General features: G+C 41.7%; 1 protein-coding gene across 1 annotated transcript; it reads left to right on the top strand.

Annotated features, from left to right (window-relative positions):
- The first annotated feature begins 2 nt into the window (after positions 1–2).
- LOC117186622 (serine/threonine-protein phosphatase 2B catalytic subunit 3) lies at positions 3–20891 on the top strand. The gene is made up of 2 exons (XM_033387631.1): positions 3–209; positions 17112–20891. Exon 2 carries the CDS (start codon positions 17350–17352, stop codon positions 19090–19092), a length of 1743 nt encoding a protein of 580 aa, XP_033243522.1. The 5' UTR covers positions 3–209; positions 17112–17349; the 3' UTR covers positions 19093–20891.
- Positions 20892–26502: the final 5611 nt, after the last annotated feature.

Raw genomic sequence — 26502 nt, 5'->3', positions numbered from 1 at the left:
CAGTTTGGGTTTTGCATTTGCTGCATTTGGCGCTGCGCGTTTGTTTACGGCTGTCTGTAATCGTCTCCATATCGTGCGTGCGACTCTGCGTGAGCAGCATCAGGAATTTGTGTGCATTATCTCTGCAACAGCGCTCTGTTCCTGCATCATCTGCAGACCGTTTGAGTGAAATCGAAAGTAGAATATTGAGCTATACAAAGAATTAAGAGGTAAATTTGCCAAGCAGATTGGTTTCATTGTTTTTTTTTTGTCGTGCTATGCTGTTTTTTCCCCCAAAAATAAATTGTGCAATACGCACACACACTCAGAAAGGGGGGAGAGTGGCTTGTTGAAGGTGTCACTCAAAAGGAGAAAAGTAAAGAAAAGCCGGAGCGCGGAGTTGAGCAGCTTCAAAAAAAGCTAGCAAACAAACACCAATTGGAATCGCACACAAACACACATGTGTGTGTGTATATATGAATAAATATGCATACATACTGTTGAAGCATGTAAATAAGAACGACCTACCTAAGCCTCCAAGTCATGCTGCAAGTGTATGGAAATGTAGTTTTTTTTTCGTTATTGTTCACAAAAAAAATGTTCCAATTTGAATAATTCGGACACAAATTAATGGATTTCTCGTTCCGCGAGTGCAACGCAACGGTAAAAAATAACATTATAAATACATACATGACATGTACATAGCGTGTTCGATTGCGAGTGTGTGGGTGAGTGTGTGCATACCTGCGTGTGTACATTCCGCTATGTACATTTTTTCATACTTATTAGTCATCTTTGGACCTCTCCTCCCCCGATCTTGATATTTTTTTTTCGTGTGTGCCACAAAACAATGCGAAAATCAAGTGCTAAAAAGTCGGCTGCTGCCAAAAGGGAAATAAGAAAATTCAACAAGAAGAAAACTTGCAAGTGTGGTGGTGTGTGTGTAGGCAAGAGATTTTCACTTAGAGAGAGCCCCACGTAAATTACGGTATATATATATGTGTGTGTGTGTGTTAGTGGCAGGACACCCAAAAAGCAAAAGCAACGAAAAATGTTCATGCTTTTGAGTGAGTTGGGCGAAAGCGGGGGCGGTGAAAGAGGATTCGAGAAAAGCATATAACGGTTCCTTTTTTCTGCTGCTGCTGCTAGCGCCAAACGCTGCGCAGTCGCTGCCAGCGTCGCACCGTGTGCCACGAGATTTTTTGAAATTTGTTTTTGTCACATTTATGCTCTCTCTCTCTCTCTTTTTCTCTTTCTCTGTGTATCTTCGTCCTTCATACGGAGGATGCTTGACAACTCCTCCGGATTAAAACTCCAGGGGTATCTGCCCTCAAGGTTTCCCTCAAGTTTCATTCCAAGGTCCACACACACCCATGAAACACACTCTCGTATGCACATGTGCTCATGCAATCCGAAATTGCATGGCAGCAGTCGGTCTAATACTAATTCTTCAAATCAAAATCAAATATTCCAACATTAGGTCAGTATCCAGCTGAACCGGCTCCCACACACGCCCCCACATTCGCACCAATCCGCGGAAGCGTCAGTGAACCATCCATCCAAATAAAATTGCAGTAATTGCAGCCCATTCATTAATAATTGTCATACCGATTAAGAAATCGCATGCATTCCAAATTCTCATTCCCACCTCCACCTCCTGCACCTGCACCTCCACTTGCACCAGCCATATAATTGAATGCACTGCTGCAAGGCATATTTAAAGTGATAATGTCCAGTACAAGTGGGAGTGAGAGGACAACAGTAACCAGAGAGCACCGCTCTCTCTCCCCTCTCTTCTTCACATTACCATTACACTCAATAAGATCAGCATCACACAAATCTCTCAATTAATCTGACGGTACTCGTTTGTTCGTGTGTGTGTAGGTGTGTAATTGAGTGATAATCTAGGTCTCCCTCGTGCACACGGCAGCCATGCAGTTTAACAGTTGAAAGCATTCGCATTGTCTCTATAATTGAGTGTAGTAGAGTTGGTGGGGGTGGGATGGGGTAAGTGACAGGCATTAACAGGTGGAAGGAGCATGTATGCATATTTTGTTCAATTAGCAATTTGCGCTCAATTGACAATTGCAGCCCCAACTGCAAAGAAGCTCGAAGAAGCGTCGAGAATGAGTCAAAAAGAGAGGTCTGTGGAAGAAGATTAATACAAAGAGAACGCGTGCGAGACAAAGAGGGGAAAAAAAACAAACGCAAAATGAAAAGAAATTATAAAGCAACACAGAATTGAGCATTAAAAGTAAAGAACATGTGCAAAAAAAAAAGAAAATAATAATTGGGAAACAGGAATGGAATGAAGCACACCACACAAATACAAGCGTAAAAGAGATTTACACAAATTGCGCTAATTATAGAGCGAGAGCAGCAACAAATGTACAGAGACCAAAAAAAAATAAAAAAAAAATAAATAAACAAAATAAAGAAAGAATTTTTTTTGTGCCAGTAAGACTCGAATCTTATGTCTCTCACTCCCACACACACTAACAAAGAGCTGAAGAAATACCAAAATTTGTGTTGGCTGCAGTTGTTGCTCCTCGCCTATGTACAGTTATAAACATATGCATATGTACATACATAGATGTGTGTATGTTAATTATATACATCTGCACATAGGTATGTACATATGTACATGGGTATGTGTGTTCATGTAAAAACAGTTTCGGGTCAATTGACTTTTAGTGTACTGTAGTGCACAGACATACACACCCACAGAGAGCGAGGTATGTATGTGTGCGCAGGCCAAAAGGAAAAAGCTCGCAAAAAGTAGCAGCAGCGTACGCGCATAGAAACACCGCACGCAACAAATCGCCTGAGCCCCCACCCGCACACCAATCGCCCATAAAGCCTAAGCTCACCACACACAAACACACCCACACACACACATGTATATATTTATATATACATACCACATAACGCACACAAAGAAAAAGGAGAAAGCATGCTCTTGGCTCCTGCTGCTGCTGCTGGTGCTGCTGCTGCTGCTCTGCTTCCTTTCGAAACCCATGCCTATTCCCACTCCCACTCTGGCTTGCCGCCTCGTCACCGCACCGTGGTTCCAATAAGCTCGAAACCATCTCGAGCCTTGATTCTGTACGCGCTCTCTCTCTCTCTCTCTCTCTCTCTCGCGGTGTCTCTCCTTTTGCAATTAGCGAGAGGAGCTCTTTGGAAAAAAGTTGTGCCTCCCCTGAAATCCGTACGCCTCTGCCTTTCATTATGAGGAGGAATAACTGTGAAATCTTCGTAAATATTTAACGGGATCGGCGGGGGCCCAGGCCTGCAACTGGCTCATTAGGGAAAGCTCTCCCCCGAGTGGGTTTTCAGCGAGCAAAGCTCACTGTGAGTTTAATTTGTATTAACTCAAAATGCGGTCGCCACCTGATTCCGTTCCCGTTCCCGTTTACCGTTTGTCAATGACATCAGCATCTTTTTGTGCCCCCCACACACTGTGTGCAAATGTGGGGCGGTATGGTATGTGGTTGTGGCATGACTGTGATGTGCCCCTGTCCTTCCTATTGTAGCTTACGTATTCCTTCTCCTTCTCTGTGGTACTACTGCTGCTGCTGCTGCTGCTGCAGTTGACGTTTTCGGCCAGAGATAAAACGTGGGTGCTGATGATGATGGAGAAAAAGGAAAAGAAGTAAAAGTAGGAGCAAAAAAAAAAATAAACTTATATAAAAGGAAATAAAACGCGCTCGACTGCTTCTTCTGACTGTGTTTTTGGGTGCCTGTTTCTGGCATTGACAGCCACCCTGCCCCACCATCCACCACCCAAGGCACAAGGCACAAGGCTATGTGTGCGTAATTCGTTTGAAAAAAGGATTGTATAGAACGAGTAGGAGACTCCTATTTCTGGTTAAGATCAGCAGACAAAATAGATCTTAACTCAAAAAAAGGAAAATATACTAGGTGCCTGTTATTTTGGTAATATTATTTACCTATAAAAATGTGTACAGATATCTAGCGAATATCTCTTTTGCTTGGATATTTCCGATTGGATCAATTTTCCACTTGTTGTGGCACAGACAAACAGAAATCGTGAACGAGAGCGGGGTATCCCCATAGTCTGAATATCGACTATGGCGTACTTCCTTCCTTTATTTCCCCTTCTTTCCTTCCATTCTGACGGTGGCTCGTTGTTTCTGTTGCTGTTGCTCTTGTGTCAGCAACAGGACACTCACACACACACACACACACCGTACAACGAACGAGTGGGGCGGCGTGCGAGGTACACGCAAAACAACAGAAACAGAGACAGAAACAGAAACAGGCGCAGAAATAACAACAACAAAAAACGTCGACAACATCGACAGTGTTGTCTTGTCGTCGTAATGACCGACTAACGGTTCGTATGCGTATGGCTTGTGTGTGCGTGTGTGTGTATCCCTCGTCAGCGGTCAGGGTTGACTCGAGTCAGACCGAGAAGAAACAGGGCACAAGGATTGAGACCGGTGAAATCCGCCTTCAGAGCTCCCAGCTTCATGCAACCAGCAACAAAATTAAGTGCGCCACTGAGGGGAGCTTTGGAGCCCTTGGTGCCTGGGTGCCTCGGTGCCTGGGTGCCCGGAACTCGAGCCAGAAAATGTTACTTGGTTTTTGGTCTTATTGGGGTTTTGGCTCGAGAAACGTTGAATGTATGTGTGTGTGTGTGTATGTGTGTGTTTTCCCTGGAATCGATAAAGCATACTTATTTGGATTTTTGGTGCAACATGCTTTAAAATATGTATGTATACACACACACAGTCACACAGAGAGATAGAGAGAGGAGAGACGGAAACGAAGAAGCGTATCCCCAGCGCTTTGTGTGTCATATTTTACCGTTATATGCTCAGCCGCACATAACCTCAACCGCGTTATGGCCTGCGCCTCGAAAAGCTCCATTCCCCCCGCACACACCTCCACCTCCACCTCTACCACTTCCGTATCCCTGTGTCTCTTTCGCTCTCCTCCCTGTCTCTGCTTTACTGTGTGTATGTTCGAGTTAGACCAAACTCGAGATTAGCTTCCGGAGGGGATATAAATCATCTCTCGGTTCGTTGCTCAAGTTATAAATATTAAATATTCAAAAGCGACTTTTCCCTGAAACCCCCCCACCTTGGCTTCTGGCCTGCCCTGTATATCCCTTGTAATTCCACCCCCGCCCCGCCCTACTCTTATTTTCTTCTCTAATGGCTGGTGTGTGCTTGCTTTTGTTTCGCCCTTTCGCTTTCAGATTCGCGCTTTAAACAGCTGCTCCTGCCTCCCGCCTCCCGCCTCACGCCTTTCATCACATTCTCATCTCTCGTTGTCCCACTCACTCGCTCGCTCGCCTTGGCTCCCCTCTGACTTTGTGTGTGTGTGTGTGTGCGTGTCCCTTTCTCTCGCTCTTTGACATACTCCTGAGCTTCGTTACAGTTACTTTACGCATACTGGCACACTGGCACTGCCACACTGGCGGTCATAAAAACCACAACGACGTGAATGAAGAAACGAAAATCTCTTTGGACGTTCTTTGGTTCTCTTCAGCTCTGCTTTGGTTTGGGTTTTTATGCTCTGAAAAGGAACAAAAAAAAACGTGGGATATGTTCGGGAATTACCATCCCACCAGATGCACGTACAGTTCATGAATTCTCGATCATGTTGGGCACAATCGATGGCCACGAAAGGGGGAAGATATAAACTCTGAAAAACTCTCCCAGAAAAGTTGCTCCTCCTTGGGACTAGTCCAAGAATAGGCACAATACTTGGCCCATTAGACATTAAACTCTCTTTGGTATTAAGGGTATTCATTCGGTCTGGTCTTAAAGCCAGAACCATTTCATTTGTGATAGTATGTTTTTGTGTTGTTTTGCATTTTCTTCCTTTCGTGCGAAAAATGAAAACTTCCCTCCATTGTTGCTTCTGTTTGTGTGTAAGTTTTTGCTTTTGTGCTACTTAACCTTTTTTGTTGTTGTTTCTATTTTGTTGTTTGCAGCCTTCAAAGTTGTTGGCAAAAGTATTTTATGCTGTAGTATGACGGAAAGTTTTTTGTGCGGGTGTGTGTATGTATGTATGATTTTTTTTTGGTTTTTGTTTTCTGGTCATGCCGCTTGATTTTGTGCACTCTCCCTTACGCTCTCCTCTCCCCTCCGCTCGTTGGCGACTATCGAGTGGCACAGCTACTTTTTCATTTCCCCTCCCCTCTCCATCCGTTCGCTTTGATTGTTTAAGTGCACTCAGCATGCAAACAATGCCGTTAGTAGCAACAAAGGCCGGTTGCTTGCTGGGTTTTTATTTCTGTTTTTTTTCTAACTGGTTTGCATAAACTTCTCCAGAGCACTGAGGACTGCTGGCCAACAAAAACCAACAAAAATTGTTAGACTTGTTAGAAGCAGAATGGCAAAGGAGGAGGAGCAAATAAGGATAAGGATGATCATGATGCGTTGGCCCCATCGCACACTCTCCTCCATTCCATGGCCTTCTGCACTCCTCCACAGTCATTCCGCCTTTACCACTGAAATTCTCTCTCTCTCCGCTGGCATTCTCTCCTGTTGCCCGCTGCCCACTGGCCACTGCTTTGTCAATGGCATGTCCTTCTATCTGTCTCATTCTCGCTCTTTTGCTCTGTTTCTCGCTCCGTTTTGGCGTGCGTGTTCGTTGGTGTACGTGATGCTGCAGTTTACTGTTACTCGTTAAAGTTAATGCTTTTAAAATGGCTTATAAGTAATTTGATGCTGTCGTTGACACCTATGCCGAGCATTTTACAAGATTCGCTTTTTCACCACATTTTCCACATTTTCTTTTCTGTGTGCCCTCCTCGGGGTCGTAGCTCTTTCTTTAATTTCGTTTCGCTTTAATATCCACCAACATTGTGTGTTTGTGACTGCTTAAATGTGTTCATGACACGCACATCAGCTGTTTACACCGGACTTAACCCGTACGTACGTTACATATGGACATATATACATACATATATGTATATATATATAAGAGCATTCATTCAGAACATACTATATACCGCATATATTACGGTATTTATGTATGTATCTCAGTGTGTGTGTGTTTGATTAGCGGCTAGTGACAGATAGCAAGCAGTGCGCTCCGATGAGCTGTCAAGCAGTGCATACGCAAACCGTTACCCGTGTAGCACTTCAGACGTAAAAGAATTTATTTATAAAATGCATCTTTCTGCTTTAATGCTGAATAGAAATTTCTATTAAAAGGTCATGGTAATTCCTAGTTATGTTTTCTACAATTTTTTGGAAATTGTAGACACACCAGGAGGAGTGCTATAGATCTTTCGGATATGGCTAGATCGACTCGACTCCGGACTCTTCCTGGCTGCTAATCTCGAACAAATACACTGTACCCGCAGTAGTAGCGGGTAAATGAAAACTGTGAAACGCAAACTAAAATTAGGTCGACATCTTGCCACACCCCCCAAACCCCAACCCCAGAGCAGCAGTAACATAGAGCAAGTGGAACAATTTGCCAAAAATAATTTCTCTGTGCGACAATTTTCATGCACCAAAACAATACTTATACAAAGACAGGGGACAGTGAGAGATACTCAGGCACAGAGACAAGTGACAAGGGGAGACCAGAGAAGACCAGAGAAGAACAGACCAGACCAGAGAAGATGAAAAATCGCTGAAAGCGAAAGAAAAGTACTTGAGTTATTGGAGCAGACAGCGACAGGCGTGCATGTGGGGATGGGGGGTAGGGGGATTCGTGGAGGGTGGTGGTAGGTGGTAGGCGTTCGCGTCCGAGCTGTCACTCAAACGGGCACCAGAAAAGTGCGAGGCGTTGATTTGGTCGTTCGTCTCTCTGTTGTTTCATCTATTTTTTTGTTTGTTTTTTTTTTGTCCCCCTCTTCTCTGTGTTTTTCTTTGCATGTCTCTTTATTCTTTGGCTGGTGGGATGGGTGGCTGGTGCTTTTTAGAGACGATAAATTAAGTTAAAAATTCACTTATTCGCACACACACACACGCATGCACACATATCCATATACCAGTGGGTGGTGGTGGGTGGTGGGGAATAGCAACAAATGTGTGTCCCCCGTCCTCCCGTCCTGTGCGTGTTTGTGCTTGTCTCTTTGCGGCGGCTCTCTGGGTAACTGTACACTTTGTTTGCACCCTAACGGTAAAAATTGGCCAAAATGGCATGCGACGGCGACAGACGGAAAGGCGGCCACAAAAAAAACACGAAAGGATAGAGCGCGGGACGGGAAAGGAGAAGGAAGGGGTTCGGGCACACACAATTTCGCCTCAAATTTCGAACAAATATGTTTTTGCTACGGTTTTTTTTGTGTGTTGTTTCTGTTTTCCATTTTTGTTTATGTGAAAATAAAATTGTACTCGCGTCGCGCCTGTCCGTCCCTCCCCGTGTCCCGTGGTGTGGTGTGGTCTGGGGGTAGATGGGATGACTCTTTTTTGGTGGGACTCGTCGAGGGTAATACTGTACGTGTGATGGAAAGGTACACAGGAATATATAGCCCGTAATATTCCTACTAGATCTTGCAGACAAAAACAACCCTTATTGGCGAGACTCCAAGTCACATCGTGCACACGACATGTATTTTGTTTTCTGCAATAGGGGAACCTCAATCTTTTTGCATTCTCCGGCGCTTTCTGTCTGGAGAGCAATTGGGAGCAAAGACGTGCCTCACCGTTCATTTGTACTTGTGAAAAAAAGCCACAAGCTCGTAAGAACTTTCAAAAATAACGAAAGCGAAGCGGTTGCTAATAATAATGATCCGATATAAGCCAGATTCGGCGATCTAGCTTGTATAGTCTCTGAGATCTAGCCGCTCATCCAGACATGGCTATACCGACTCGGTATATGTATACTTTATGCGGTCTTTCGGGGTTTTACACCCCTATATCGGGTCTAAAGTCACCGATAAACGATCAGTTATTCGGCTTGTGCTTGTGGGTATCGTTTGGTCGGTATCCTTTTATGCTCAGACTGTGACTGGCAGCCAACCGAATGATACTACATCATCATCGTCGTCGAATGCGCAACGCGAACAGCAATTGCTTCGAATATTGATGTGTCCATGCGAGTGTGTACACACCGTTTCAGAGCAAGGAGGCTGGAGGCGTGGCCGGCGCTTATGGGGGGCATTTTTTTCTTCCTGTGCAAACATTTCTATCCGAATTTTTTGCTTTGTCCATCCATAAAGCAACGTCAAAAGGATTGCCCGCCCGGTAAATTGGCTTCAGGCCCGTTAAATGCGTTTGCGTGTAGAGGAGCTCGTATTTTTGCCTCCATTTCTTTTGATTCCCCCCCTTTCTCGTTGTGGCTGTTGTTGCTTTTACTGTTGCTTAGACGCAACGCATTTCGAACTTAATTATTATAATTAATTGGCAAGAAAACGACGAGCGACGAGCACCCCGAATACTCCTCGACACGCAACAACACGATCCGCCGAACCGCACCGCACCCCTCTGCAGGACCCAGGTCAAAAGCGCTCTATCGCGAGAGACATTTGCAGTGCAGGGAACCCGATTATCAAACAACAAAGGGGTAGAACCATGAATTTAATACATTACATTCATGTTCCAGTTGAAAAATGCTGCTCAAAAGGATCTCTCAACAGGCTAATGAGCCGAAACACCCACGAAAGATCAAATTCTCTTCGAGATCTTATGGAGGAATGTCGAAGGCATTGTGGCAACTGCAAATCCATCAACCAGAAACGTTGGCAGGACCTTATTGACCCATGCCAGGTCGGGGCAAGGCCGTAAAGGAAGAAAAACAGGAATGCAAAGGCAAATTCCAGGCTTTCTTACTTGTTCTATTGGGAAGACTAGAAACGCCTCAAAAGGATGCTTATGCAAAGAATATCTTAAAGACAAAGTAATCTCGATAATTGTGATGCAGGAATCCAGGAATTCTGAGATCAAATTGGGTGTACAAGAAGATCGGGGACCTTTCCCAAAGGTTAAACACGTAATTGTTGCACAGAACAGAAAATGGTTGGAGAGATTTAATCGCCATCGGATTACCAAAGAAAGGAAAAACCGAGCCGAGCTTTTTGTATGCAACCATATTCATACATACATATGTACATACAAATAATAATCTTTCTTGTTTAAATTAGCCTTCTTTCAACACTCTGACGTTTTGACGTTATGACGCCCTGACGCCCTGACAAAAGCTGCCAGTTTTTGCTGAATAATTTAGCATTTCCAAACCGATTCGCATGCCCTGCGCCCAGCCCAGCCCCAAAGAGCAGAACAAAGACCCATACACACACACAATAGCTGCTGCTGCAAAAAAATATATATAAAAAAATAAATGCTTACATAAAAACATGAATAAGAACAATTGTTAAGCCATTTTGTACGTATGAAAGCGGAATTATGCAAATGCAAAATAAATACAACACACGAGGAGAGGTTTGCCTTGCGCTGCCTTGCCTGTGGATGACAGGAGGATGACGGAGGAGAGAGCCTGTGTAGCATTTGGTTGGTATGCAACAGCACTCAGATGCTGCTGCTGCTGCTGTTGCTGTCACGAGGACACCAGTATACCAAGCCGCGTGCCACCAGCCCAGCCGTGGGTCGCGTGCGTGTGCGCCCGGTCGTGCCGTGCCGCGTGTCAATGTACCATTGCTGTTGCCATGTGTCATGCAAATCGAATCTAAATATTGTTTCTCCTGTTGCTTCTACTTTACATAATGCTATGCACACGCACACAAGCCAGTTCTTTTGCCACATAAATGTAAACAACAAGTGTTGGGTCTTGTGGCCCATACACTTTGCATAGATTAATTTGTACTTGCAACAGGAATATGTGTACAATCTTCAGCGACGACGACTGGGAACGATCTTTGGCGCGCAACCAACCGAGGGGCGCTGTCGCATGACGCGGAAAGGGTGCCCCAAGCTTCGGTCTTGCCTGCTGGGTGTCTGCTTTTAAGCAGCAACAGTAACGGAACCACACCACAGAACAGAAGAGAACTGACAAAGTAAACACCTGAACAAACAAACAAACAAAAACAGCTGCTAGGCAGAGAGTGGCACACAGCTATTGAATGTTCTTGGTTCTTTTGTTTCTTGCCATTGGCATTGCCGCCGACATTCGACATTCGACACACTTTTTAATTAGTTTTGCCACATTTCGCAAATAGTTTAAAACAAATAAACGTTGCGCACTTTAATTAAAGAGGCCTTTCGGTTGTGTGTCAGTACACCACCTCCACCTCAACCTCAACCTCAACCTGCACAACCCCAACCACAACCACAACCACAGCCACATCCGCAGCCACTCGTGTGCCCTGTTGTCCCTGTTCTTTTGATTTGCTTTTGCATTTAAGAATAAATATTTGCAGATATTTTTTAATTAAGTTGCCAGTCCGCCTCGACCGCAAGATGCCACAGACATACATATGTGCATACATATGTATATCGATCGATACACATAAGACTCTGCTCTGCTCTGGATACAGACAATTGGAGCCTGAAAAATGCAAGCAAAATGCATGTGCCATGTGCTACAATTGTTGGATAAACATTGAATATATTTGCTTGACTTGGTGGGGTCCAGAACACGGCACAAAATATTTATGGATTTAGCTGGAATGGAATACAATTTAAATTTTAAAATATGTGTGCACACATGGGTACCGCATGGTATGAACAGAACCCGTAAACCGTAAACCGTAAACCGTACACCATAAACCCCGCCTAACCGCAACCGTGTCAAAGCTATTGGAAGAAAACAAAACAAGGAAAAAAGCACACACAAAACAAAAACAGAAAAAAATAACAATGAAAAATAGAAAAACAACAGGCAAGAATGAACATTCAGACTATTGGAAGCCCCCAACCCCCCTCCACTATATAGTATACCTGAACTATTCAAACTATTGAGAACCGTCGGAGAGTGGGAGAGCGGAAGAAATTGTTTTCCTTTCCTTTGGGCTGTACAACATATTTAATCGTAACAATTTTCAGCAGATACTATCATATGGCTCCACTCGATGACAGGAGTTCCTGACAAATAATCTCTATAGAGATCAAAATCCACTAAATAACATGTACACAAAGTCAACGAATTCAAGGAAATGTGGTAGATGGTTTTAGGACCGTTGCAAACCGACTGACACCTGTAAAAAACCTGTACGTCGATAAGTGAGGCCAAGTGAGGCTATTAAATGCCAAATTAATAGGTTGAACAAATTGTTTTTTCACTGAAAGCAGTGCCAAGAGACCCCAATTGTTGGGGGCTGGTATACGTACGTGTCTACATATAATCGATTGAGTGGAGTCTACAAGGAAAAGATTTGTGTACTGTCTGATGTATAAGTTATATGCTCGCTGAATCGATTCAATGACAGCCCACCATTTCAATGTTACCCACTGGAAAGCCTTGCTTTGAGTTACTTCAAGAATAGAGTGTGGCAGTCATCTAATTAATGAAGGGATGCTCAGGCCTTAATGTAAATACAGCACAGTTGTACTTCCAGATGAGAGAGAGAGAGAGAGATTCGCCTCTGCTATATAACAAAATAAAATATAGCTGCAAAGTACAGTTGTGTTTCTTAGTAACAAAAAATACTAGTACGAAATAATCCAAATATTTGAAGCGAAAAAACTTCAAAAATAGTCAATAGGAAGCCATCTTTGTACAGTCCTCAATGAATGGCGACAAACTACAGTTGCGCACCTTACAATATGGAGACAAAGTACAGTTGCGTTCCCTTGAGCTATTGCCAGGCGTTTCTTAGTAGCAAAATAGCACGAAATGTGCTAGATAATTAAAGTGAGAGAACGATAAAATGTTGAATTTGAGAAACAACAGATAATCGAATGAATCCACACATGTACGTACCTAAATACTATTCCAATCAATTAAGCAAGTCACTTGTATTAAAATGCTGAACTGAACGCTCATCAATATAAATGAGCCGCACTGGAGCGGGCATGTGCGAGTACTCGTGCACACATTAGCACAAATTGCAATTGCAATTGCAATTGAAAAACATGTGTGCTCTCCGTGTCTATTCTGCGACCGTGTGTGTGTGTGTGTACATTTGTTTACGTGGTCAGTCGGTTTTTATTTGCATTAAAATTGAGGTTAATAACTATGGGGCAGATTTGTTGCAACTGTCAATGCATGTCCATTAGAACGCTTGCGTCCGTTCAATTTGATGCGTCAAATGGTCGATTAGTGTGACCGCAACCCCCAACAGGCACTCGGCAGTCAGCCGCTCGGTACTCGCCGATTACAGAATCCTATATTATTAATGCCCCAAACCAGAGCCCACCCTCCCCACCACCGAACCACCTAACGTGTGAGTGAGTGGATATTCTCCTATGCTAATTTTAGAAGCCGGGAGTGAGGAGAAATTGCCGTAGTTGTGGCTGTTGTGTGGCCAAATGGCAGTAGCTCAGACGATTTAGCCACGTTAAATCCAAAAACTGACTATCTATTACTATGGAGTAATTTTATAGCAGAAACAGGAGATTTTGGGTTAAAAGCCAGAAACTCTGTTTAGGAGAAGTCGTGAAGTGAAACAGTGCGAAAGTCTTGGATCATGCTTCTGTGGTTGATTGGGATTAGTCCATGAATGGTTAGTCCAATGGAAGAATATGTGTTTCAGAAAGTACACAAAAATCGCTTCAAACATTGGCAAGATTATCCTAATCATGTGGGAGTGGATATTCATTACTTTTGTTAACTATCAAGCTATATTAAGTCCAGCTTATTGGGCAGCACTGGCAGTCTGGTGTGGTGTCGGCTGTTGGGCAGCACTGGCAGCACCAGTTTCTGTCATTGTTGGCTGTGTGGCCCGTGGCCGGTTTGCCGTTGCTGCTGACGAGTGTGTGATGCTACGGAAACAGACAACTTTTGGCACAATTAAATTAGCATTTCAGTTTGGTCGGTCGTTTCGTTGCACATTATTATACTCGAGAGATTTAATACCAAGTGCCGCTTATCTAATTAGTCTGACATGTGAGCTGCTTTTAACCTGGCTTCCTGCATGCACATTCACGTACGAGAACATTGGATGCCCCAGACGACCACGGGCCTGAGTGCAGCAAACTTCGTTCGGGCCTTTCCGTTCGTTACCTTTGATTATGCCGAAAATATTTTCACAAAGAGAATATCGTTTGCATAATTGCTTTTTAATTACCATATTTTCCCCTAAGCTTGTGCGTGTGTGTGTCTGTTCGAAAGCAGGCGGCACCACACAGCACAGCACAGAACAGCACAGACTCTCCAAAGGTAAACAAAAAAAGTTTTATTTCATTAGCCTCGTTCTGTGCCTGCTGTTGCTGCTGTCTGGCTGTCTGGCTGTCTGGTAGGCCGGCTGGCGTGACTTTTCCTCGTTTATATACCGTAACACTCGTAGAGTACAAAAAGAAGTATATATATCGTACGAGTATGTGACAGGCCGAGGGACAGCTCTCTGTGTATGATATTAGATATTGGATAGTTCCAACAATCTATATACTAATCCAAATAACTCGTATTAATGTCTAGAGTACTTTGCGATGCCTGTAGAGAGTTGGTTTACATTTTGAACTGATAATCGGATCACAGGGTACAGGGTATTCCCCCAAGTCGGATTATCCCACCTAGCGCCTGGTTCAGAGAAGAGCAGGGCGACGACACGTACAAACGGAATGCTTAAAATGTACTTAATGTGTATTTGTGCGATCGTGTAAACGCAAAAATATGCGCCAAAGCCATAAAAACTGAACAATGAGCAGACAAATGCGAATATATGCATGAAAATTAGCCGCTTAGTCAGGCAGGAAGGAAGGGTAGGGGACGAGGCAGAGGCAGAGGCAGATACAGGCAGTGATAAAATGTTGTTTTCTCTTCGCCTCGGAAACTTGTTTAATAATTAAAAAAATTGGCACACTCACACGCGCACACACACGTGTAAAGATATCAAATCGGAATTAGAAACTTTCGACTTGAGACACCGACGACCCGTCACGTCATGACGTTGGACCCACAGCTCTCTGGGCGGGAAGTGGCGTTATTCATTCATTATTCATTGAAACAAAATCGTATTTAATTGATAAGTTTTGATATCTACAAAAAATTCATAGGGGTGGACCATTTTGGGACCAACGAAAAAAAAACCCCGGCACGCGCTTTCACTCCAGTCTGCAGTCGCATCCAAATGGCATCCAAATGGGTGTATCTAATAAGCTGTGACTGGATACAATAAGTCGTGACTTCACACATTAAGCTGTGACTGCATACAATAAGATGTGACTGCATATAATAAGCTGTAACTGCATACAATAAGCTGTGACTTAGCAATAAGCTGTTTGGTGTAGGGAAATTTCTTTACATTTCCCATTCCGTTCGAAAGTAACCAATTTTTGAAGCATAAATTTGTGAAGTAAATCCAATAAATAATTTGTAAATGTTCCAGTTCCGTAGAAGTTGATGCGCCTGACCCTTTTCTGGCGATATTTTGTACATGCTTAATGCTAAAGTGCATTATTAAATTGTCCAAAATCACCCACCCACCACATTAGGATTGCACTCGAGTACTTATACACAGGCACGCCCATCCATTTCCAGTCGAATTCCCGTTCACATTCAATCGCATGAATTTGCGTGTGAGTGAGACGCCAAACGACAGCTGACTTTAATTTACTGTTGCGAAACGTGGCCGCCGCACAGGAGGGCGAGAGTGGGTCGAGGAGGAGGAGGAGGAGGAGCCCGCCTGGAGTATCGGAACGCACGTGTATGCCTCTGTCCCACTGGAATGCCGCGCCACTCTTTATTGGCATGCATTTGTTTCGGTTTCTGTTGTGTACAGTTGTCAGTCAATGCGTCAAGCGCAGAATAGCAGCAGGGAGGCAAACCTGCACGTCCTGTCTGTCTGTCTGTCTGTCGCTAGCGATGGACTTCGGCCGAGTCGACACGGAACTACACGAGAACTAACGAAACTGTACTTAAACTTAAACTGATTTCACTTGGTTCCAAATGGGCCCTCATTCAATCTTCATTCGCGAATAATTATGCAAATCCACGTATGACGGGCACTTTTTTGTTGAATCGCAGAACAAAGCCACCTGGCCTGGTTTTTTGTCTCATGGGAGTTCTCCAATGTGACTGTTCAAATTTTCGCCCACTTAGGCCCATCTAATTAACTATGCAAATTATATGATACCAGAATATCAGATTGAGTTATACCAGTGAATGCGACTGTTTAGAACATCCGTGGTTAAGTCCATGACCGCAGCCATCTCTAGCCTTTTTTTTTGTCGGTCTCGCTCTCTCTCTCTCTTGTTTCTGGCCGTCTGTCTGTCTGTCTGTCTGTCTTTTAGCGCTAGTCCTCGTCGGGCCTGTCTAAAGTCAACGCAACAACGCGCTGCCGTGATTGTTAGCCATCGCGCTATATTTATTCGGATGGCGTTGATTATTTTTCTAAATTCTGTGCACATATTTGCATTTGTGCATTGAGAAGAAGTGACAGCCAGTGGCAGCAATAAGAATGCTCCTGTTTCAACAGTTTATTGTGAAACGGGTGCAATTAATCAAGAGCTAACAAAAAGAGGCATCAGTTGACCGAGATCATAGGGAAATAGGGTGAAACGTAGGTGAAGAATGGACGAAGGCAGCGTGTGCACTCGTTGATATCCACTCGTTAGTTCAACAGTTTAACAGATGCTAAAGTGTTTTCATTGCTATTTCAGATGGAAAAAAAATGTCTTCTTAAGACATATGTATACAAAGATAGGAAAATATAACATGATGATGATCATTCAATAGGCCATTCATTATGTATCCTTAGTATTCCTTGTTACATTGGATAGCCTTTTGTTAACCTTTTGAAGAGATGTTTAACACGAAATTTATGCGAAATTTGAACTGCGAATGAACATCATTGTTGCCTTTTGTTTCTGAAATTGCTGCACTACTCTGAAGTGTAGGAGAACATACGAGAACGGACGGTACGTGCAGCAGCAGGCAGGCAGGCAGGCAGGCAGGGTGCACAATGGCAGCGGGCCGGGGCACACAAATTTATTATTAATAAAAGCCATGTAATGCCACGTACATGCACATGCACAGGCACAGGCATAGGCACATCCACGGCAGAGAAGCATAAATATATGATATTGTATAAATATAAATGCTAATGGTATCCGTTTGCCTTTCTTTTCCCATTGCTTTTGCAGGCAGGCAGAATAAGCTAGCAGCCAGAAGCCAGAAGCCACTTGCTGACTGATCATCATTCGGCCACCAACCAGCCCCACAGTAAGAGCTGTAGGAGGAGCATACGGAACAGGGACAGGGACAGGAACACGACATAGCCAGGAGCAGGAGCAGGCGTTTTTGAGCAGGAGGAGCAGCGTAGCATCAGATCTTGTGGCGGAGGTGGAGCGGCGGTGCGCGCCTCTGTGACCCAAGTCCAACATGTCTTCGCCAGCGGCCCAGAGCAACAGCAGCCAGTCGCAGTCGCCAGCGGCGGCCCAGCAGCAACAGCAGCAAAATCAAAAGGCGAACAACGCAAACAACACACACGACAACAAGAATGCCTCGGCGACGACGGGGACGGCAGCAGCCGCCACAGCAGCCTCCACAGCATCGCCAACCTCGACAGCTGGCGGCGGCAACGGAGGAGCACCACAGAGCCCCACAAAACGGAGCACAATATCGACCAAGGAGCGTGTGATCGATAGCGTACCGTTTCCGCCAAGCCGCAAACTCACCTGCGCGGACGTGTTCGATCCACGGACCGGAAAACCACAGCACGACGTACTTAAGCAGCACTTCATACTGGAGGGACGCATCGAGGAGAGCGCCGCGCTGCGGATCATCCAGGACGGGGCCACGCTGCTGCGCCAGGAGAAGACAATGATCGATATTGAGGCGCCGGTGACGGTCTGTGGGGACATACACGGCCAGTTCTACGACCTGATGAAGCTGTTCGAGATCGGCGGTTCGCCGGCCACCACAAAGTATCTCTTCCTGGGTGACTACGTGGACCGAGGCTACTTCAGCATCGAGTGCGTGCTGTATCTGTGGTCGCTGAAGATCACCTATCCGCAGACGCTGTTCCTGTTGCGCGGCAACCACGAGTGCCGGCACCTGACCGAGTACTTCACCTTCAAGCAGGAGTGCAAGATCAAGTACTCGGAGCGCGTGTACGACGCGTGCATGGACGCGTTCGACTGCCTGCCGCTGGCGGCGCTAATGAACCAACAGTTCCTGTGCGTGCACGGCGGCCTGTCGCCGGAGATACACGAGCTGGAGGACATACGGCGGCTCGACCGCTTCAAGGAGCCACCCGCCTTCGGCCCCATGTGCGACCTGCTGTGGTCCGATCCGCTGGAGGACTTCGGCAACGAGAAGAACTCGGACTTCTACACGCACAACTCGGTGCGCGGCTGTTCGTACTTCTACAGCTATGCCGCCTGCTGCGACTTCCTGCAGAACAACAATCTGCTGTCGATCATCCGGGCGCACGAGGCGCAGGACGCCGGCTACCGCATGTACCGCAAGAGCCAGACCACCGGTTTCCCCTCGCTGATCACCATCTTCTCGGCGCCCAACTATCTCGATGTGTACAACAACAAGGCGGCGGTGCTGAAGTACGAGAACAACGTGATGAACATCCGGCAGTTCAACTGCTCGCCGCACCCCTACTGGCTTCCCAACTTCATGGACGTGTTCACCTGGTCGCTGCCCTTCGTGGGCGAGAAGGTCACCGAGATGCTGGTGAACGTGCTGAACATCTGCTCCGACGACGAGCTGATGACCGAGGAGAGCGAGGAGCCGCTCTCGGACGACGAGGCGGCGGCGCGCAAGGAGGTCATACGCAACAAGATCCGGGCCATTGGCAAGATGGCGCGCGTCTTCTCCGTGCTGCGCGAGGAGTCCGAGAGTGTCCTGCAGCTGAAGGGCCTGACGCCAACGGGCGCCCTGCCCCTCGGCGCCCTCTCCGGTGGCAAGCAGTCGCTCAAGAATGCCATGCAGGGCTTCTCGCCCAACCACAAGATTACCTCGTTCGCGGAGGCCAAGGGCCTCGATGCCGTCAACGAGCGGATGCCGCCCCGTCGCGATGCCACACCCTCGCCGGCGGAGGAGGGCCAGAAGACACTGTCGGCGGCGGCAGCAGCAGCAGCCAATGCAAATGCGAATTCAATCACTGGATAATTCTAAGTCAAGTCAGCAGTCAGCAGTCGGCAGTCGGCGGGACGATCGGAACGATCGTTTGTATCAGAGGATTGGAGGAGCGGAGAATTGGATCTCGGGCTTTTTAGGGATCTTGGGGAGCGGATGTCACTTAGTAGTCGAAAGTTAAGCAAACTGTTGGGAGGGAGAATGCAAATAAATAGGAATAAATAGTCCCAAGAGAGCGGCTCAGTGCCATTAAAGGAATAAACACACACAGACAGAGAAACACACACACAGTCAGACACACAGCATTCATAACAGTGAATGCCAGGGTTGCACGCAAGCGCAGCATCGAAACGAGTGGAATGGAACACAGCGGAAACTGCAACCGGAATGAAGTGGAGAGAAGAGGAAACGGAAACACACAGAAAACAATAAAAAATAACATTTTTTCGGCATTGAAGAGAATGAAATGGATGATGAAACGTGAAAAAGAGAAAAATAATGAAAACCCAGCCTCCCAAGTGGAGGCTAATTATAAATGCAGTTGAAAAGGAAATATAGAATTATTATACAATACATATATATGTATATTATAATATATACAGAAATGTATATAACAATTTTGTGCAACATTATATCAAAAAAGAGCGAATGTAAAAGCTAAGCGAGGCTCTCTCTCTCTCTTCGACAGCAGCATTGCACCCCAAGAAAATTAGGTAAATTTAAATTATATTTGCTAACTAATTGTAAAACGAATTGAAACAAAAATGAGCCCAGCCAGCAGCAGCGGCGCTCCCTTTGCCCCCCACCCGCCCCCGAAACCAAACAGAAAACAGAAAACGGATAAGATCAAAAGAGAAAAGAATCTACATCTAGTGCATAAATACTAAGCTGGAACTACGATTAATACTAAAGTGAATTCTACTATTTTCGTTGTGTGGCGGCGGCGTCTTGGGTGACTTATATACATACATATATTATATAAATATGTGCGCGGGTGTATTATGTAGGAGATTACGGCCAAGGAGAAGGCTTCTTCAACAGAGAAAACTACTTCCTACAACAGCAAACAAAATTACAACAGCAACAATATTTTACTACAATGTTTTATTAAAAGAACAAGAAACGACTGAATCTCTATCTCTCTTTCACTCTCTGTCTCTCTCTCTCTCTCTCTCTCTCTTTATATATATATCTTTATCTGAATCTTTCTCTCTCACACACAAAAACACACACAGACAGACAGACACACACACATTAATGCAGAGGATGATCACACTTTAAGTTAGATCGTTCCTCGCGTTTTTATCGCCGCCATTGTCGCCTCACACTCTCTCTCATCTGGTGATTGTGTATGTGGTCTTTATATACGTGCCATCTTTGTCGTAGTCATTAGCTGAATACTATATAAATGATATACAAGATACGAGTACATTATACATATGCGGATTATATTAGTACGAGTAACAACCCGATGGAATGCTGCACATCCGATGCACATTGCAGGTGCAAATGGTACTAGTACAAACACAGAGAGGCGAGAGAGAATCTGAATCGAATTGAATCTCCCTTGATTTTCCACGATTTGCATCTATGCTCCACATGAATCTCATCTCATCCACCATCATCATCACCATCCCATCCAATAGCCCTTTTTTCTGAAACTCTGACATTTGCGCCTGCGTTGTTGTCGTTGTCGTGTGCAGAATCCTTTTTATACTTAAAGGAATTTTAGTTATTAACAGTCAATAGATCATGTTGAAGATTTGGATAGTGCGGAAAAACTAAAGCGAAAAACGAAAAGTGAAAATTGTGTGCAAACGGGAATTTTGTTATATTTCTTAGTTATTATTCTATAAACCTTTTTTATATATAAATACATACTATACATATATTTCTTGTTATCCTTTTTATAATTTGTATTTATTGTAAACTATTTATACACAAACAAACAAAAACACACACACACAATCAGCGAGCATAGTATGAATACATAAATATATATATTTATAAACTAAATTGTTGTTTCTACTTCTACTTATGTTTTTTTTATATCTATATATATATATATATATACAAATATATATATTGTATATTTATATTGTTTACTACACTTTTTTCTATAGGCCATAAGTAATTTAATTAAATGAATTTATTAAAATGAAAAAGAAGAAAGGGAGAAAAATATACGAGCATGTGACAAAGAAGGGGCGTGCAAAAAGTTTTCTTAAAAAAAAAAATAAAATTATATTCTACAAGCAAAAAGTAAGGGAAAATAATTAAAACCAAAAACCAAACTATGTGAATTTACTATTAAGTTTAAATTATACAACCAACAAGAAAGGAAAATTGAAAAAAAAAAAAAACGAAAACAAACAGCAACAAAAATGAAAGCAAATAACGTTTACAAAAATTAAAAAGAAAGTATGTTAAAGAAAAAGCAACAAAACGAAAAAAAAAAAAAAAGTTTTCAACTTTGAAAAGACGACAAAAACAACAAAATCCAAGAGAAAGAAACCCAATTTAAAGATTTATAGAAAATCGTAATACAAAATGCAAACTTATAGCAATTTGAAGTACTTTATAATGAAATGAAATATACCTACACACATATGCCTAAGAGAAACGCATACACGAACACGAGTGTGCCCAAACAGAATACATATATAAATATTTGGAACAATTGAGGCGGAGCCGAGCCGAGCCGGTGACGAAAGCCAGTAAGGAGGGAGAGGGCCGAGAATATACAATACAAATGCAGAAGCATCAGCAACAAACAGCAATCACAAGTGCAGTAAAAACAAACAAACAAAAATAAATAAAGAAAATACCGTTGACAAATTCGAATAAGTTGTTAGTGATGGCAGGCAGCGCGCATGCGCGCACTGAGAGCAAAAGTGAGAGCAGCAGGTACAGTCGTGCATCGTGCGTCGTGCGTCGAGCCCATGCGCAGCAGCAGCAGCGTTATCAAGCAGTTAAATGATGGTTACAAATGATTTACATTTATATATATATTTACATACAATACCTATATATAAAGCAGTTTAAAGTTAAGCGTTTCACACACACAAAACAAAACGAAACTAGACACAGACAGAGACAGACAGACACACTCAACAAAAAACCAGAAAAGTTTACAACAAGTTTATGCATTTCAATTCAAGAGAAAAAAGAAACGAAACCGATGAAGAAAACCAATACAAATAATAATGAATATATATATATATATATACATATACATATATATGAATATATAAACAATAATTACAGCCAATAATGGATTACAGCAACCTCAAAGCTCTTACTATTATTTTTAAAAGTAAATTGCGTCAAATGAGACATTTTTAACAAATCAAATTACTACCGCTACCCACAATACATACACAACATATGTATTTACATATGTATGGTATATAAACAGTATACTTTTCTCCTCCGAGAACGTTTCCCGCAATACCAGCAATACAAATTAGCGCGCTCTTCTAAACAAAAGTAAAGAAAATAAAAAAGAAATTAAATTAATATACACATACTATACGGCAAGGAAAAAAAAAAAATAATGAGAATCTAAAATATTACGACTAAGCGATTAATATACGGCAAACAAATACTTTTATACTATATACACGAAAGCCTAAAAAACTAAACAAAAAGCAAAAGAAATTAACGATAACGATAACGACTCTCCTCTCTATTTCACAAACTCTCCAAGCTTTCTCCTCTCCCATCTGCACTACTCTCCAGGCCCAAGGCTCACTCAAAAGCTCTCAACTTCAACTTCAACTCCAACTTCGACCTTGACTTCGATTCTTTTTCTCGTCTGTCTCGTCTCACTCACTCTCAATCTCGCTCTCTCTCTTTTCAATGACCTAAAAACAAAAACCAACCACACTTTTTAATGGTACATTTTCTACTACACCAAAATATGAATATGAAATATAAAAAAAGACACAAAAAAGAAAAGTGCATAAAAATTACAAATTACAGCAAAGAAAAAATTTCCTTTTAACGAAAATATCAAAAACCAAAAAAATCTCTACATATATTTAGATATACGGTAAAAGAAAAAACAAAATGAAAAAACCAAAAATCCCCCATTCTGTGTTAAGTTTGAAATCGAGAAAAGCACATCAACATCAAACATTCAACTTTTTCAAATATTATTTAGGTTTCGTCTCGAGGCTTTTGTTGACCATTTCTAGCCGTTTGTTAATTTGTTGATTAGCTTGAACTATGATGAGCTATGAAGTACAATCAAATCAGATACTTAACTCGTTTTAAATAAATCAATTTTGTTAATGATTCTGTTGTTCCTTAACGAATTTATAAGTTATGTAGTCATATGTATATGATAAAAAAAAAGAAAACAAAACAAACAAACAAAATGAATAGGGGAAGTTTCTCGTTCTAGTTTTGGATTAATCTCCAGTGCAAGTGAAAAATCCTTTCATCATTTTTTTGATACATGTATTTTTCAACATCTACTTCCTGCCCTCAAATGCTTTAAAAACTTTACACAAAAAAACAAAACAATTTAATATACATATATATTATAAACAAATGAAAACAGAAAGAAAAGAAAAAAAAAATAAAGATGATGAAGAAAACCCCATGAAAAAAAGAATTAAAACTTTACCTTTTGGATAAATCAATTTAAATGCATATTTTATATATATTTAAACATTTATTTATATATAATATATATGATAATTATAAGTTGGAGAAACTTTGTCAAAGCAAAAAGTTTATATACTTATATTTAAAAATAATGAAATAATATTAAAAATGCAACATAACAAATTAACAAACAAGAAAAAAAAACATCACATCTAGATAAATCTCTTAAAAATTTTCAATTTTATTATTAAACCAAAACAAAAAGTGAATAAATAAACAAATTTAACAGTGAATGCATTATTATATGTACATATATACATATGTATGTATATATATGTACATATGTATATATACATATATACATATGTAGGATTATGTATATGGGATTTATAAATGTATTGCATAGGCAGATGGCTGGCAAAAAGATTACTTAAAAATTGCGCTGTTGTGACAACAACAAAAATACGTTGTATCCAATCCGGAGATTAACAAATTAATTTACAAGGGAAGATGGAAGAAGACAACAACAACAAAATGCAGACAACAAGTTTTAACATTAAGCGAATAAAACAAAGAAAACCAAATGATTATCAATGTTATTAACATAATTAATATTAACAACAAAAACAAAACAAACAAAAAAACTGAGAAAACAATACAAAAACATTAAAAAAATATACAAGTACCTATCCTGAGAATAAAATGCGCGCACATTTATTATTTCCTCTAAAAGTTCGTTTGTGTATGGGGGAAGTCCCCCTGGGAATTTCAGAATTCGAAACGTAACGGCTGCCCATCTCGAAGTATCGCATGTATATCGATAAGTGCTGCTAGTTGGCGCCTCCACGCCCTAGATGATATATCCAGAATTTACTGCCGGCAGTTTTAGTTAACTGCAACAAATTTCGCCGTATGCCAGGGCACAGTAAAAAAAATTTGGCAAATGTTTAACATTATTTTGATAGTAATAATAGATATGTGCCAAACAAGTTTGCATTTGGAAGCACCTGTTTTATTCAAACCTGTTGGCCATTCAGAGATAACGACGACATACACAGCTCTGCTGAAAAGTGAACTGGAACTGGATCTGCATCTTTCTTGTGTACAGTAATAAACTTTATATATTGCTGTTTTAAGAGCAGATTTACTCTTAGATTTTTAAAAGAAAAATATTTTCATTCGATATTTTAACCACTTTTCTATAAGATTGGCTAATTTTATTAACTGTTGTTTTATTGCATTTGTACGTTTATTTTATTTGTACAATTTTGTGACCTTAAAACAATACTCAATAACAGCTTTACCAGGCAATTCAATCAGAAACTTTCTCGTTGTAAATTTTTTTAGAAAAAAATACATTTTGAGAAGCTGATGGCAGAATGAATTTAGACTTAAAGGGTACTTTCACGTCGAATTTTTATTTTTTATCAGAGATTCCTTTCGACGAATTCTGTTAATGTAAAATAATGGTATATTTCGGTATATGTACTTCTGAGGGTCAGACTGCTCCCAATGGATGCTTTTTGTAGTATTTTTGAGTATTTTCTTATATTCTCTAGTGTTTTCAGGTGTCACTGTGGATAATTACATTCATGATGTAGTTAGAATGTAGTACATGTGTAGTTGCCATGTACAAAATTAATTTTTTGGAAATTTTTGTTGACCTTTTTCGTTGAAACCTTAGTTGATAGACAATTCAAATAAGATCAGTACTTACAATGATCCATTCTTGTATAAAATTTATTAGATTGTCTGATAAAATTATATTTTCAGTGCTAAGGTAACTAAGCAAGCTAGTAATACGAAATTGAATATGAAAATCAAGGAATATCACATCCCTTAATGAACAACAAAAATGCAATCAACCCGTTTTGGACCAGGGGGTATTTAAATATACCCACGATAATGATGAAACTTGAATCCTTGTCGCTCACTTTGAAAAAAGTTAAATTTGTCGCACACCACATTCCATACTTTTAAATTAGGTACTTTATTAATACCCCTTAAAATTGGTATTGATAAGTTAGTTTTAATATGTGTTTGATATACACCACATATAATATATCCATATAAACTTATTTTTTCATGTGTTGGGTGCTCTTTTCCACAGGTTGAAAAAAAGCACATTAACGGAACCGGTTTTGGTAACTGAAACGGTTTTAAAACGGATCGACGCATTTTTGCTTTCGGCCAATGAAAATCATCAAAAACATCAACATGTTGCTGTAGCAACATTTCTTTTCACCAATGAATCGTCAAAAATGTCTTAGTTAGCCAAGAATAAAAGCAAGTAGTTAAAATAATCCAGTCAAGTAGAAAAATGATTCATTAATAGGATATAATTATGTGGGCACGGCTAAATGTTCTATCTAGCTTATAATACTTGACGGAACCTCAAAATTAAGCAACATGATTTCCCATCCTTGACGGTGAACGATTAACCTATTATAAGCCAAGGGGGTATTTCAATTTTCCACCGAAATTATTGAAAATTGACTCATTTTAGCGCAGTTCAGGTGAATGATATGGTGGTGTTTTTTGAAGTTCAAAGGAAAAAAGGCATGGATCTACAGGAAGAATTTACAATCGTTAATATGTTTAGCCATTTACCTGAAGTAGTTGAACTATTTTAATAGAGGGGGCTGAAGTGGGCTAAGTTCGTTTTTTCATCATAACGAGACGCTATATTGTTGTTGAGGAACCAAAATTGAGCCAAAAATAATGAAAGTCAAGTATTTAAAATAAGCCAGTCAAGTAGAAAATTGATTCATTAATCGGATAAAATTATGTGGGCAGCACTGAGAGATCTATCTAGCTAGTAATATTCCA

This window comes from Drosophila miranda, chromosome XL (assembly GCF_003369915.1).
Source record: "Drosophila miranda strain MSH22 chromosome XL, D.miranda_PacBio2.1, whole genome shotgun sequence".
Classification (NCBI taxonomy): Eukaryota; Metazoa; Arthropoda; class Insecta; order Diptera; family Drosophilidae; genus Drosophila; species Drosophila miranda.
The sequence above is the reverse complement of the archived record's forward strand: the minus strand, read 5'-3'. Positions and strand labels throughout refer to the sequence as shown.